The sequence below is a fragment of the Aulonocara stuartgranti genome, assembly GCF_965226115.1.
Source record: "Aulonocara stuartgranti genome assembly, chromosome: 13".
NCBI lineage: Eukaryota > Metazoa > Chordata > Actinopteri > Cichliformes > Cichlidae > Aulonocara > Aulonocara stuartgranti.
Window position 1 is genome coordinate 6422623 of NC_138949.1, and position 12309 is coordinate 6434931.

Below are 12309 nucleotides of genomic sequence, written 5' to 3' on the forward strand. Positions count from 1 at the left end.
TAAACATTAAAATGAAAGTCAGTACAATGTGCAGATTGCAGAAATATACATAAAAAAAATCAGTGGCTTTACCACACTCAGTTTTTCGACATCTGTGAACTACTAGACAGTCATTCAATTAAAAAATAATATTAAATAAATAAAACTAATAAATAAAAAATACACACATCTTACTGATCTCTGCAGTCAGTAACATTACACATAAAGTGCAAACATAATAGCAATTGTATAAACACACACACAAACACGCCTTTAAAATTTAAAGGCGTGAAATTGGACGGTCTAGCCTTCTGAATCAGAAGGCTAGTTCTGATTAGCGTCACCGCTGTCTCGGTGGAGTTTAATAAACTCGGCCGTCTGCTTCTTGCTATCTAAAATATAACCAGACACTGGTGTAAATTCTCGACTGTCTCATACTTCTGTTTAATAAGTTTTCTGTTTGACGTTTAGGAGGAACCCACCCGGGGGATTAATAAAGTTTTATTTTATCTAATCTAATAACTTTAATCTCAGCCAAACCGATTTACTCACGAACAAACAAAACACTGAAAAAAGCCCAACAATAACATTTTTAGGTTGTCTAAGTGACTTATATATTACGTTTAACCCGAGCAGCGAAACTCCGCGGTGATCTGAAAATGATGTGCCGGGAGTTGTGCCGTTCTCGGCCGCATCAGTAACCCTCGAGCTCCCGGCTAGCTGTCGAGCTGGTGGGTAGCAGACGCCTCTGAAAACGTCGAAGCACTTTTGCAAATATGGGATATCTTGATAAACCGAGCAGATATTTGATGTTTACACAGCTACTTTCTCGCCTGAAAATATTTTAAAAGTTTATTTTGTGACCCAGAAAGATTAGTATGAGTAATTTTAAAACTTAGTAGCGGCCGCCATTGTTGGAAACTGGAGTTTGGCTGGGCCGCGCTATGAATTCTGGGATATGGTAGTAATTTGGACAGCCTTCGGCGCGTCGCTGTGACGTAATCGGTCTACAAATGCGGCCTCAGGAGGATGCAGCCCATGAATTTGGACATGTCCAGAGTATAATCGCAGCCTTTGCGGTTAGAAAATTGCACTTGATCATGTCGCGATATTATCGCAAATGCGATATATCGTTCAGCCCTATACAGAACCATTGGAGTTTCCTAGATAATTGATTGATACGAGTATTATGATCAAGGTTCAAGGTTCTGGCGTACTTGGATTGCCTTATTATCATATTCGCCAACAAACGACTGCACAAGCTCAGAAAACAGACGTTCCTTCATACAATCCTGGATCAAACTCATAATTGACTTTTTTAATAATAGATTGTGTTCAGTTTTTCATAACTTTGTACTGTTTTAACTAAAGGATGCCTATTGAAAAGCTGAACATTATTCTACTGGTTAATGTTGAGTTTTGACTTTCACTTCCTTAAGAAACCAACAAAATACTACGACAAAATAATTTGCAGTACTTTATTCCAAAGTTGGAATAAAGACGGCAGGAAGAAGTAACTTTACTGATAAGCACTGTTTGTAGGTATGCCATGAAAACATTTAATGATATACTGAACAAAAGGACCTTCACCCTATAGATGAAAGCTCAGCCTGACAATATATCATTTCTATTGAAAAGTACTGACAAGGTGTCATGGTCCCTGTGCCTCACCAGCTGATCCTGTATTAGGCAACATGTGTTTTCTCTCTCTCTCTCTCTCTCTCTCTCTCTCTCTCTCTCTCACCTGCCGGGGCGGTGCTCATTTTGGGCTCCCGCCCCTGGCCCACGCACCTGCTGCCTATCGGGATGATCACAAGGCCGATTTAAGACAGCAGCACTGTGTCACTCGTCGCTGGATCGTTGAGCTATCAGCGTCAGTCGCTCAGTAGTTTGTGAATCTGAATCTGTGAGATCGTTCCGTCTGTTCGCCTCTAACTGAAATTTCTGTGTACAGATCTTTCCCGGACCTTTCCCTGCCTGCCTGTCATCCCGTGGACGAGTGAGTGGATTGTGTTTACCCAGTGTGGGGAGTGAAGAGACAGAGAGCCTTTGGAGGGCGTCAGCTTCCCGTCTTTCCCCTCACATACCCCGGAACCCTGGACCCCCCTCCCCTCCCTCCAGCACGTTGTAAATAGCATCACCTGGTGTCGTTGTGTAAATAAATTTGTAAACCCTGTAAAGAGTCCCGGTCTGCGCCTGAGTCCGTTAATTAAAACCTGACACAAGGGGTGGAAGAAACAATCGGTACTGTATATCTCACAATAATTTCTGCAGCAATACAGGGACACCAAATATTGATATTTTATTAAATAAATCAAAATACTGTGGGAATGCTATGAGTAAGAGGTCTCATCTAATCCACCACCATCCTGAGATAACGCTGGGTGAGTAAACTTACAGTATATTGAATCGAGTCTGAATGAGCCTTGGCCAATGAGTGTGACTCAAGGAGACTCGACTCAACTGTCTTAATGGGCTCAAATTGTATTCTGGTTATATATCTATAGAACAGGAAGACAGCTTACATATCTTTTGACATGTCTATCTAAAATCTCCAATCATTATACACTGGATTGAGATCTGATGATTTTGACACTAATCAAACCATTCAGTGACCCATATACCTAAAAAATGGGTGTAGTGTTATTCTAGGAGACCACTCCATTGGGATAAAAATGTCTTATTGTCATAGGATAACGGTGATCACCCCAAAAAACTTTATTTTGATTTGCAGTGGCTTTTTCCCCTAAAGCTGGGGTATCAAACATAGGGCCCGGGGGCCAAAATCAGCCCGGCAAAGACCCCAAATCTGGCCCACTAGATTAGATTTTGAAAGAGGGCATACGTTTTGGACTTTTAACTGTATTTTTAAAGGTGGAACAGCTTTTGCTACTAATAAAGACCTTCCCCATGACCATTTGTATGACACAAAAGTAAATAAGTAATAGCTTAACACTGAAATGACAGGAAAGTTCCTGTTTTTCACTATCTACTATAGAAATTTCAGTTTTTTACAATGGGGCCACATAGAAAAAATGAATTTTTAGTGAATTAACAAAATGTTTCTATTTAATAATAATAATAGGTTATTCTGGCCAATGCACTACTAGAACTTTTTCTTTAAGATGTCTCAGGTATCGGGTCAGGGATAGCTCAGTAGGTATAGTGGTATAGTGGTGGCCCCATGATCGAAAGGTCGGGGGTTTGATTACAGCTAAGCAAGGTACCATCCGTACACACTGCTCCTCGGGCTAAATGCAGAGAGGAATTTCCCAACGGGGATCAATAAAGTATACATTATGATTAAGTGTGTAGTTATACTTCTTTACACTTATCGAAAGGGGGAGTTTCACTGATCCAGCCCACTAGAGATCAAAGTGGGCTGTACGTGGCCCACAATGTAAAATGAGTTTGACATCCCTCCTCTAAGGGGACAAATGGACCCAAACCATGTCAGCAAAATGTCCCACACAGTAACATGACACTGGATTCTTTCAGTCTAGTTCAAGTGTTTTTTTCTTTTATATGTACACTATGCTGAAACTGCATACGTAAAAGATAGACAAAAGTATTGGACAACATCTAAAAAACTGAATTCGAGCATGGTACTGTAATAGAATACCATTCCTGCAACAAGTCAGTTTGTGAAATTTCTTTCCCCATAATAGAGAGTCCATGATCCCATGATGTTTCCTTGATGTAAGTGGTATTTTTACAAAGTGAAAACATTTTAGAACCACAACCACTCAGCCATGAACTCACGTAACATCACAGAGCGGGGTCACTGAGTGCTAAGGCCCACAGTGCATAAAGGAAACCAGCGATCAGCTCCTATACCTGCACAGGTACAAACCTCCTGTGTTAAGGTTAGCATAAAAACTGTGCACCAGAAGCCTCGTGGCATGGGTTTCCATGGCTCCTGCAGGACTAATGTGTAGGTTTCCCAAGCTGTTGTCCATATGGTGTATTATGTAAAGAATACAGGCTGATCTCTATAGATATGTATCTTAATCAGAAATCTTAATTCCCAAAAAATGGGTCTAGACATCAGCCCAATAAATCTAGTATGAGCCAAACTATAAATCTAAGCTAACAAAAATATAGTGATTCGTAGTTACAAGTGATTGAATACTAATAATATATTACTATAATAATTATGAATACTAAATTAAAGTGCAAGTGTGATAAAGATCTTTGGTTTGAAGTTTAGCTTTAGTGCAATATATGATCATGCTAACCTTTGACAGAGAAGAGAGACTGATTATTATAGAAGAAGGTATTATTAGATTGCTGTATCCTCTTTTACAGTGAATGAAATATAAAACAGAGTTAAAAGAAAAAAATAACTAACTGGAAGAGACCTCATTTTCACTTAGCAAGCAGCCACCAAACAGCTAACAGCCAGTTAGCTTGACTGTATATAGGGAGAATGTTTTCCAGGTAGAAAGCTGCATTATGCTAGCTAAGGGACAGTGCTTACCTTCTCTATGTTACATAGTAGGTGAGCATAACAGTTTCTTCTTTTCATTCTTCATCTCTACCTAAAACTGTTTTATGTGTCTTCAGAAGCATGCATCCATCCTAAAAGTTTGTGTACAGCACCAGCTTCCACCAACAAAGCTAGTGAGTAAACATGACTAGAACAAAACCTAGTTTAGATACTCCACTGACATTTCCATTCATTCTAAAGGAAACGATAAAGCCTTTCAGGTGAGACATTGCTGCTAATTCAGCTTTTTAGCAGTCTTTAGGAGGCATCATTTCCCATAACCCCCAGCGCTTTGTGACCTCAACGTCACAGCTCAACAGAAGAGTACAGGGATCACAGCTAGCTGACAAGTCCATAAAAAAGACTGAACACTTATAGGTTACTAGACAGCAGAGATTATATCAGCTAAAACAACAAGAGGATTACTAAGCATTTAAGATATGGACGAAATCAAATCACTATACTCTCCCTGACAATCTTCAGGTTTTTCTAATGAAACCGGAAGTTTTTTTCTGCCATCATTAAGTTTGAAATGCCAAAGATTGTATAAATTCAGAAATCTGCATCAAAATCAAAAAAATTGTTACATTGCATCTGATTTTAGAAGGCAAGAAAACGAAACATAAATCCCATTTGCTTTTGAAACTTGGATTTAAGGATCTTAGGTGGGTTTTTTCTAAAGGAAAATGATGCCTCATGTTGCATAAATCTGTTCGAACATGTGAGAGGAAGATGACGCGAAAGTCACACAACCGCATGATAGAAGTCATTCCTCCAGACGAGCAGTTTTGGCAGAAGAGACGAGCAAATTGTGAGACACACAGAGCATCTGAATCCAGCCTTTAACCAGCCACTCTACGGAGGAGGAAGATAACATCAGCTAGTCTCTAATGACTCAGGCTCTGGACTGGACTCATCAGACCAACCATGTCCTTCTTTACAGCGGAAGCTCTGTAGGTTGCCGCCTGACAGATGACAGACAGCAATTGGTCTGTTTGTGTGTGTCTTAGAGACACAGAATGCTAAAATAAAAGTTTAATAAACATAGAAAATAAATCTAAACGTCTAAATGACGTGCCGTGTATTTCTGTTCCACTTAAGGTATTATGCAAATTGCATAATAATGGCTTGAGTCACACTTGCAAAAAATAATCACCATCGTGCGTGTTTATCTTTAATACCGCTGATTCATCTGAGGTGTAAAACTGAATTTCACAACAAACATGAGAAACACCGTCTCGATTGGAGATTGAGGCCAGAAAGGCGACTTGATGCTAAAGTGACGCAAAAGCAAATATTAGCTCGCATTTTTAGCAACTTAGGGCCAGTTCCGCATCGATGGGGTGGTATTGACCTGGTGGTTAAAGAGTAGCTGTTGGCACTCACCGGACGTCGTTTTGCTGCGGGGGTTTCTTCTGTCCAACCAGGTTCACTGTTCTGGCTTGGATAGGCTTTTCTTCTCTGAAAAACACAAAGTTAGAAAAGTGCAGTTAGTCCAGCGTTTTGCTATGATTTTGTTTGATTTATGTGCTTCGTCCAGCCTTGGGGTAAAGGCTAGGGTTAAGTTCACGTCTATCCCTTTATAACTTCTACAAGGCATCTGCCCTGAATCCTACTGTCTGACAAAGCAGGGCAGACCTGTCTTAATGTTTCTCTCCTATAAGCTGAAACATCTAAGCATAACAATTAGTCCAGAATTCAGTTACATATTGGTTCATTTTGGTACATTACATGCTAGCTTGTAATGTCAATAATTATCTTGTTATCTACATAAAACTTTGTGTCCTGGCATTGTTTTCTCAGTCCTTATTCAATTTTCATCCATCCGCTTCCACTTATCCTTTTCTGGAGCCTATCCCAGCTGTCATAGGACGAGAGGCGGGGTATACCCTGGACAGGTCGCCAGTCTGTCGCAGAAAACCATTCGCGTTCACACTCACACCTATGGGCAATTTGGATTAACCAATTAACCTATCCCCACAAACTGCATGTCTTTGGACTGTGGGAGGAAGCTGGAGTACCTGGAGGGAACCCACGCAAACATGGGGAGAACATGCAAACTCCACACAGAAAGACCCCGGCCTGATGGCGGAACTGAACTCAGGACCTTCTTGCTGTGCGGCAACAGTGCTAACCACCATGCCACCGTGCTGTCCCTTATTCAATTTTATTTTTTCAATTTTACTTGTTCAGTTTTAGCAGAAATCTGCTTGAAACAGGTTCGAATCAACACTTTTTATCTTGGGAACAATCGGGATACCGCTAGGCATCGATGACGGGCCTTAGACAACACTGACATGCTTTCAGTATGTCCACTGACACATCCACAGTGTGATTCAAAACCATCTCATCCATAAACATGAACAGCAGGCTCTGATCAGTCTGATCACAGAGGGAACTCAAGAGAGAATTCCCCGCCAACACCCACGCTGTCTAAAACAGAAGACGTTTCTTTTTATTGTCAATACCGTGGGTACCCTGCTCGTTCATTATGAGACATTTTTGGCACATCAGGAATCGAGATATCTCTTCTACTGACAGTTTAAGTGCTTATACACTGACAGTAAAGGTAGCTTCGAGAACCTTGGGTTACCCCGATGTATAATATGACAATTCTTTCAAAAAAGGGGGTAAAAAAAAGTACTGTTTTACTTTGTACGTGGTACAAAACTCATAGTGAAACATCCTTGGGTTGTGTAATTCATCATAGCAAGCATCAAGGCTGAATATTTCATGTTAAAGATTCCACTGTGTTAGCGTAAAATCACAGCCTAATATTTGGTACAGTAATAGATTCAATATTATATGAAACTACAACTTATTTGTCAATCATACAAAAGGCAAAGTTCAGCATCCTCATAGCCTACATGACGGTTAGAACTACTAAGCTGTATCTTAGGCACAGGCTAAACAAGCACATCTTCAGAAGCTAGAAGATGTGTTTCTAGAAGGTGTTACAGTTCAAATAAACTCTCATATATGCACGGTTCCTCTGTTAAAGGCGTACATATGCCAGACAAGCAGAAATTCCATAAGAGGTGCTTGTCTAACTAACTCTAACCAGGTCAGCAGTCAAATTTGAGCACATATCACATATGTATAGTACAAAAGATTCTTTATCTATTTGAGCTTCTGGTATTTCCTCTGTGTTTTGTCTTCAAGGTGAGACAAGTAACACATGGAACCCTCTATAAAAATAGAAAAATAAGTTATCAATTTGAGGAACCTTTATCATACAGTACTTCAACATTGTACACCCATCAGGCAATGGTTCTAGGATTTGAGTTAAGTTGATGTTTTTTTCTGTTTGGAGCAGCCAAAGTCCTCCCATAGTCTGGTGACTTGTCAGGAGTGTACCCCAGGTCTTGCCCAATCACAGCTAGAACTGGCAACTCTGAATTGGACAATGTTTGAGAAAATGGATGGATGGAACAGTGAAATGAAAAAGCTTCTAGAAGAAAAACTGTAATACCAAAATGGAAGTATGAGACTTTGTACAATTCAGCATGTGGCTTTGAAGCCAACAATAACTCTACACCTAGACGGGTCACCAGCAGCAACCCCGTTTTAATGGGTAATGGCCATGGAGTTTCTGCTTAACACTGGATAAAATGCACACATTTGTACTATTATGACATGCCTTTATATTGAATTTAAACCAGAGTGTGGCCAGAGACACCACTCATCGATTATTGAAATTATTATTGCTTTCGATTTCCATTTTTCTACCTCAGATCATTGAAAGCAGAATACAAATCATGCCCATTATTGCTGTGGCTTTAAAGTGAGGTTTGCACGCATGCACTGTGAACATATGCGCATTAATAGAAAGTAAACTGATGTGAGTATATCTTAAACAGCTCGTAAGTGGAGCGTATTCTCTGCCTCTGTTCATTACAGCCCACACTTCCCTACTCCTGGTACACTTAGCACACATGTATTAGTCAACCAACCAGTGCAGCTTTTCAGTGCAGACCCATTCGTACGAACATACACACACAAACACACACACACACACACACACACACATACACACTGCTTTGCTAACTCAATCCAAACACTGGTGAGAGGAAACAGTGCTGAAGCCTATATAGGCTTGGACATGTGTGTGCTGACAGCCTTATCCGCAGCTTCCTCACTATGACATGAGTGAATCCACAGCTCTTTAATACATCACTGAAAATGATGCATAACCACTTAGGGCCGCAGCTATATACTGGACATTTCCTTCTTTAGAAGCAATGAATCGATCTTCCGTTCCAGTGCTGGGCCATCGTTCTGCACAGAGGGCTTAAAATAGAACAGGGACGTAAAGCTTGAGGAGCGCCTCTCTTAGGTGGGTCGTTCTGCCTTTCTTTGTACATGCATGCGTGCGGCTCCCGTGCATAACGTGCAGAAAACATGAGAAAAGGCGTCGCTTAAACTTGATGCATTTTCTGGTCCTGGGGGTGGGGGGTAAGGAGTGTGGGGGATGGTGGAGGGGGGGTGAACATATAGGTTCGTTCCTGCGCCGATTGCTGCAACAAACTGGAGCAGACTTTTCTCCATTTAATGTGGGAGAGAAGAGGTAGGATACACACAGCGATGTAAGTCACTCTTGATTCAAAATAACATGACACAGGCACCTTTTCCTTCCCTGCTAGAGGCCCACTGTTTCTTTAACAGCCTGTGTGATGTCTGCTGCAAGAGCACTGGCCTACATACAGTGCATAAGGCTGGGAAAGGCTCAACCGCACCCCAGAGCTGAGAACAGCAGCTGTTGAGATGGATGCTGCACAGATAAAAGCCAACAGGGAGGGCTTTACTATTCTCAGCGCCAGGCTTCACTGAGCCTCCTGCAATTTCCTGCTGAAATATTTCAGGGGAAGTACAAATACTTTCCACCTGACTCGGGCAGTGGCGTTGGGTGACGATGACAATCTCAAGGAAAGAAGTGCAGAAGAGAAATGTGTATGATTCATCTGGGAGGATGCTGCTGCTGCTGCTGGGTGACACACCCCTTCCCTTCTTCTTCTTCCCTCCCCTAACAAGTTACACCTGAGCCCTCACATCCAACGGGCCTGCCCACAGGAGCGTTCCAAATCTGTGAACTGGACATGCATGGACTAAAGCCTATGAGGTTCCTCCGGCACAGAGCCTGTGAGTGAGTGTGTGGAGGGACCTGCAGGATGTACACACACACATACACACATGCATACATGATCACATACAGTGGAGTCCTGCAGCACGGGTCCTGCAGCTGTCACATTGTGTCCATACAGAGCAGACTTTCATGGACTTCAGAATGGAAACTGCCCAGGTCTAGTCTTCCTCTCTCTCTCTCTCTCTCTCTCTCACACACACACACACACACACACACACACACTATCTTTTTGCTTTCCCTCTCTTACTTTAACATGGCCTCCTCTTTCGCCTCTTCCTCCCGCTGCCGAGCCAGCACAGCCATGATGATCTTCCTCTCGTCCTCCGTCAGGTGACTGAGGTCCGGCTCCGGGATGGCCGGGGCGACGGGTGGGCGCGGGCCGCCCCGAGGGCCCACCGAGGCAAACATCTTCCCCGCCGCCGCCGCCACCACCACCACCACCTTGCCCCCTTCCTCTTCCCTCTCTCCCACCTCCTCCTCTTCCTCCTCCTCTTCCCTCCTAGCCTCTGTCGGGATCACGGATAGAAAACCCGCTGGCGGAGCCCACGGATCACGACATGGCCCACGGACAAAGCGGCGGTTGGAGCATCTGATGCGGTGTTCCCATGACGGTGGCGGGGGGCACCCAGGGCGGCGGCGGCAGCGGGCTCGGCGCTAGCTGCGGTAGTAGTAGTAGTAGTAGTAGAGGTGGTGGTGGTGGTAGCGGTGGATGTGGCGCTTTGGTTCCCGGTTTTAGCCGCTCCTTCTCCCTCTTGCTGCTCCGCTGTCTTCTCCCCCCTCCCACCGCCCGCCCGCCCGCCTCTCCCCTCCACCGCCTCCGTTTCACGGGGAGCCCATGTCTCCGGCGGTCGCTCGCTCGCTCGCTCGGGATGATGACTCGCGGGAGGAGGACCTCTTTTCCTTCCTTCAGGCCGGGCAGAGAGGAGGAGGAGGTGGAGGAGGAGGGGGGAGCGGGGGGGTGGGGGTCCCCCAAAGGCGGCTCAGGTCTTCGCTCGGTGAGCCGGGGCCGGCTGTTTGGCTGCGGGGCGAGGCGGCGACTTCTTGTTTTCCAGCGCCGCCGCTGATGCTGCTGTCAGGGAGACGAAACAGTCAATGGGACCGCAGCCCCTCGAGCGCGTTCACTCCTCTTACGGCGGGAGTGCGCAGCCCTCATTTGAGAATGGGGGCTCCACTCACCGTTAAGATGCGCGCTCACGGCTGTCTATAGCACACACGGGAAATAAAGGGTTCCTTTAAGGGTCCACTGTGCGGGTTTAACGCCGCGTGACTGCATCCAAACACGAATCCTTTTATTCGTAGCGTTGTGTTTTAAAACAAAAAGTCCTGGTGTATTTTTCACTACATACCGGTTCATAATCATAATTAAAATGTGGGAGAAAAAACAAGGTAGCTTCGGGATATTTTGAAGGAAACTATCTAAAAAAGTGAGTCGAGGTTGGGGCTAATCTTACGCTTATTACACTATTATTACATATTACTATATAATTATATGTAGCTCTTAATTTATTCTTGTTGTCTGTTTCAAGAGTTTAAACCACATTTAGACTTAATTAGGATACATTTCATATTTCATTAAGGAGCTTTAATTGAGGGTCAAAAAACTGAGGATCCAGAAAACAACTATTTTCCTGTGGACCCCCATACAACCAGACTTCTTTCCCACCAAATGAGTTGCCCGCTGCTGGCTGTCAGAGAGAATTTAGTTTGGAGGCATTTGTGCACTGGATTCACATTTCATCCATTTTCAGTATACAGTTTATGTAGCACACATAACATCAAATTTACAGCTTACACCAAGGGACTTCAGCAAAGATACAATTGTATTACAATGCATGCAGGCAGAAATATGTTTTTTTAAACGATGTTTATGATATAATAACTGCTTTACAGTAGCATGTTAATCATGTTTGGATCTTCAAGTAAACAATGAGAGCTATTTACACCTTCCATGGCTCCAAATCTAAGCGATGCTGTTTCTTCCATTGTTATTTCCAGGCTTTCTCATACAGAACAGAAAAGAAAAAATACAGTGACAGAAAGATTATGAATCAAAATTCTTATATAAAGGGAGAAATCTAAAACACACAGGCTGGATTTAAATGAATGAATGCAGGGCTAAAGAACCCTTTTCTAGCACTGCAGGAAACCCTTTGCAGTAAGAGTGCAGGGACTCTCCTCCTCCTCTCCCACCAATGATTGCGTGTTAGGATGACGCGAATCTCTCTTTTTCTCCCTCCTTCCTTCCTCTCTCTCTCTCCTTTCTTTCCTCCTTGTCTACCCTTCTAGCAACCCTTACTCCCACTACACACAGTACTTCCCCATGCTGAAAAACACTCAGAAGGGAGCGTGAGGTTTACCACATATGTACGCTTATAAGGTGACATTTACAGTATGTCAGTATGCAACCCTCTAATTACAGAATGTGTGGTCTGCCGAAACTGTCCTATTCATATACGGGAGATAAACCACAAATGGGGACTGTAGATCCCACAAACTGTGTGAGACAAGATCGTGTGTTACAGTGATCTAAATATAGAAACACATCTTGTCTATTTTTAGCCAGAAATGCAGATTTGGCAAGAAAAAAAAGAATATATTTCGCTTTATTATTAAGCATATTTTTATTCCGAAATAAACAAAGTTCCATAAGTTCCTCATTAAGTTCCTCTCAAAGACCTCTGCATGTTGCTTTGTAAAC

At 43.0% G+C, this 12309-nt stretch overlaps 1 protein-coding gene across 7 annotated transcripts in view; it reads right to left on the bottom strand.

The window, feature by feature from the left end:
• rims1a (regulating synaptic membrane exocytosis 1a) overlaps positions 1-10401 on the bottom strand; it is a gene marked incomplete at its 3' end in the record, with an annotated part of 119118 nt that extends 108717 nt beyond the window's left edge. For 5 of the 7 annotated variants that reach the window (XM_082558092.1, XM_082558093.1, XM_082558095.1 and 2 more), the window contains exons 1-2: positions 9859-10401; positions 5855-5929 (exon numbers count right to left, since the gene is read on the bottom strand). In XM_082558092.1, coding sequence (XP_082414218.1) covers positions 5855-5929; positions 9859-10019 — 236 coding nt within the window. In that variant the 5' untranslated portion in view covers positions 10020-10401. The remainder of the gene's footprint in view (positions 1-5854; positions 5930-9858) is intronic. The other 2 variants (XM_082558090.1, XM_082558091.1) reach the window with 1 other exon arrangement.
• Between the last annotated feature and the right edge of the window lie 1908 nt (positions 10402-12309).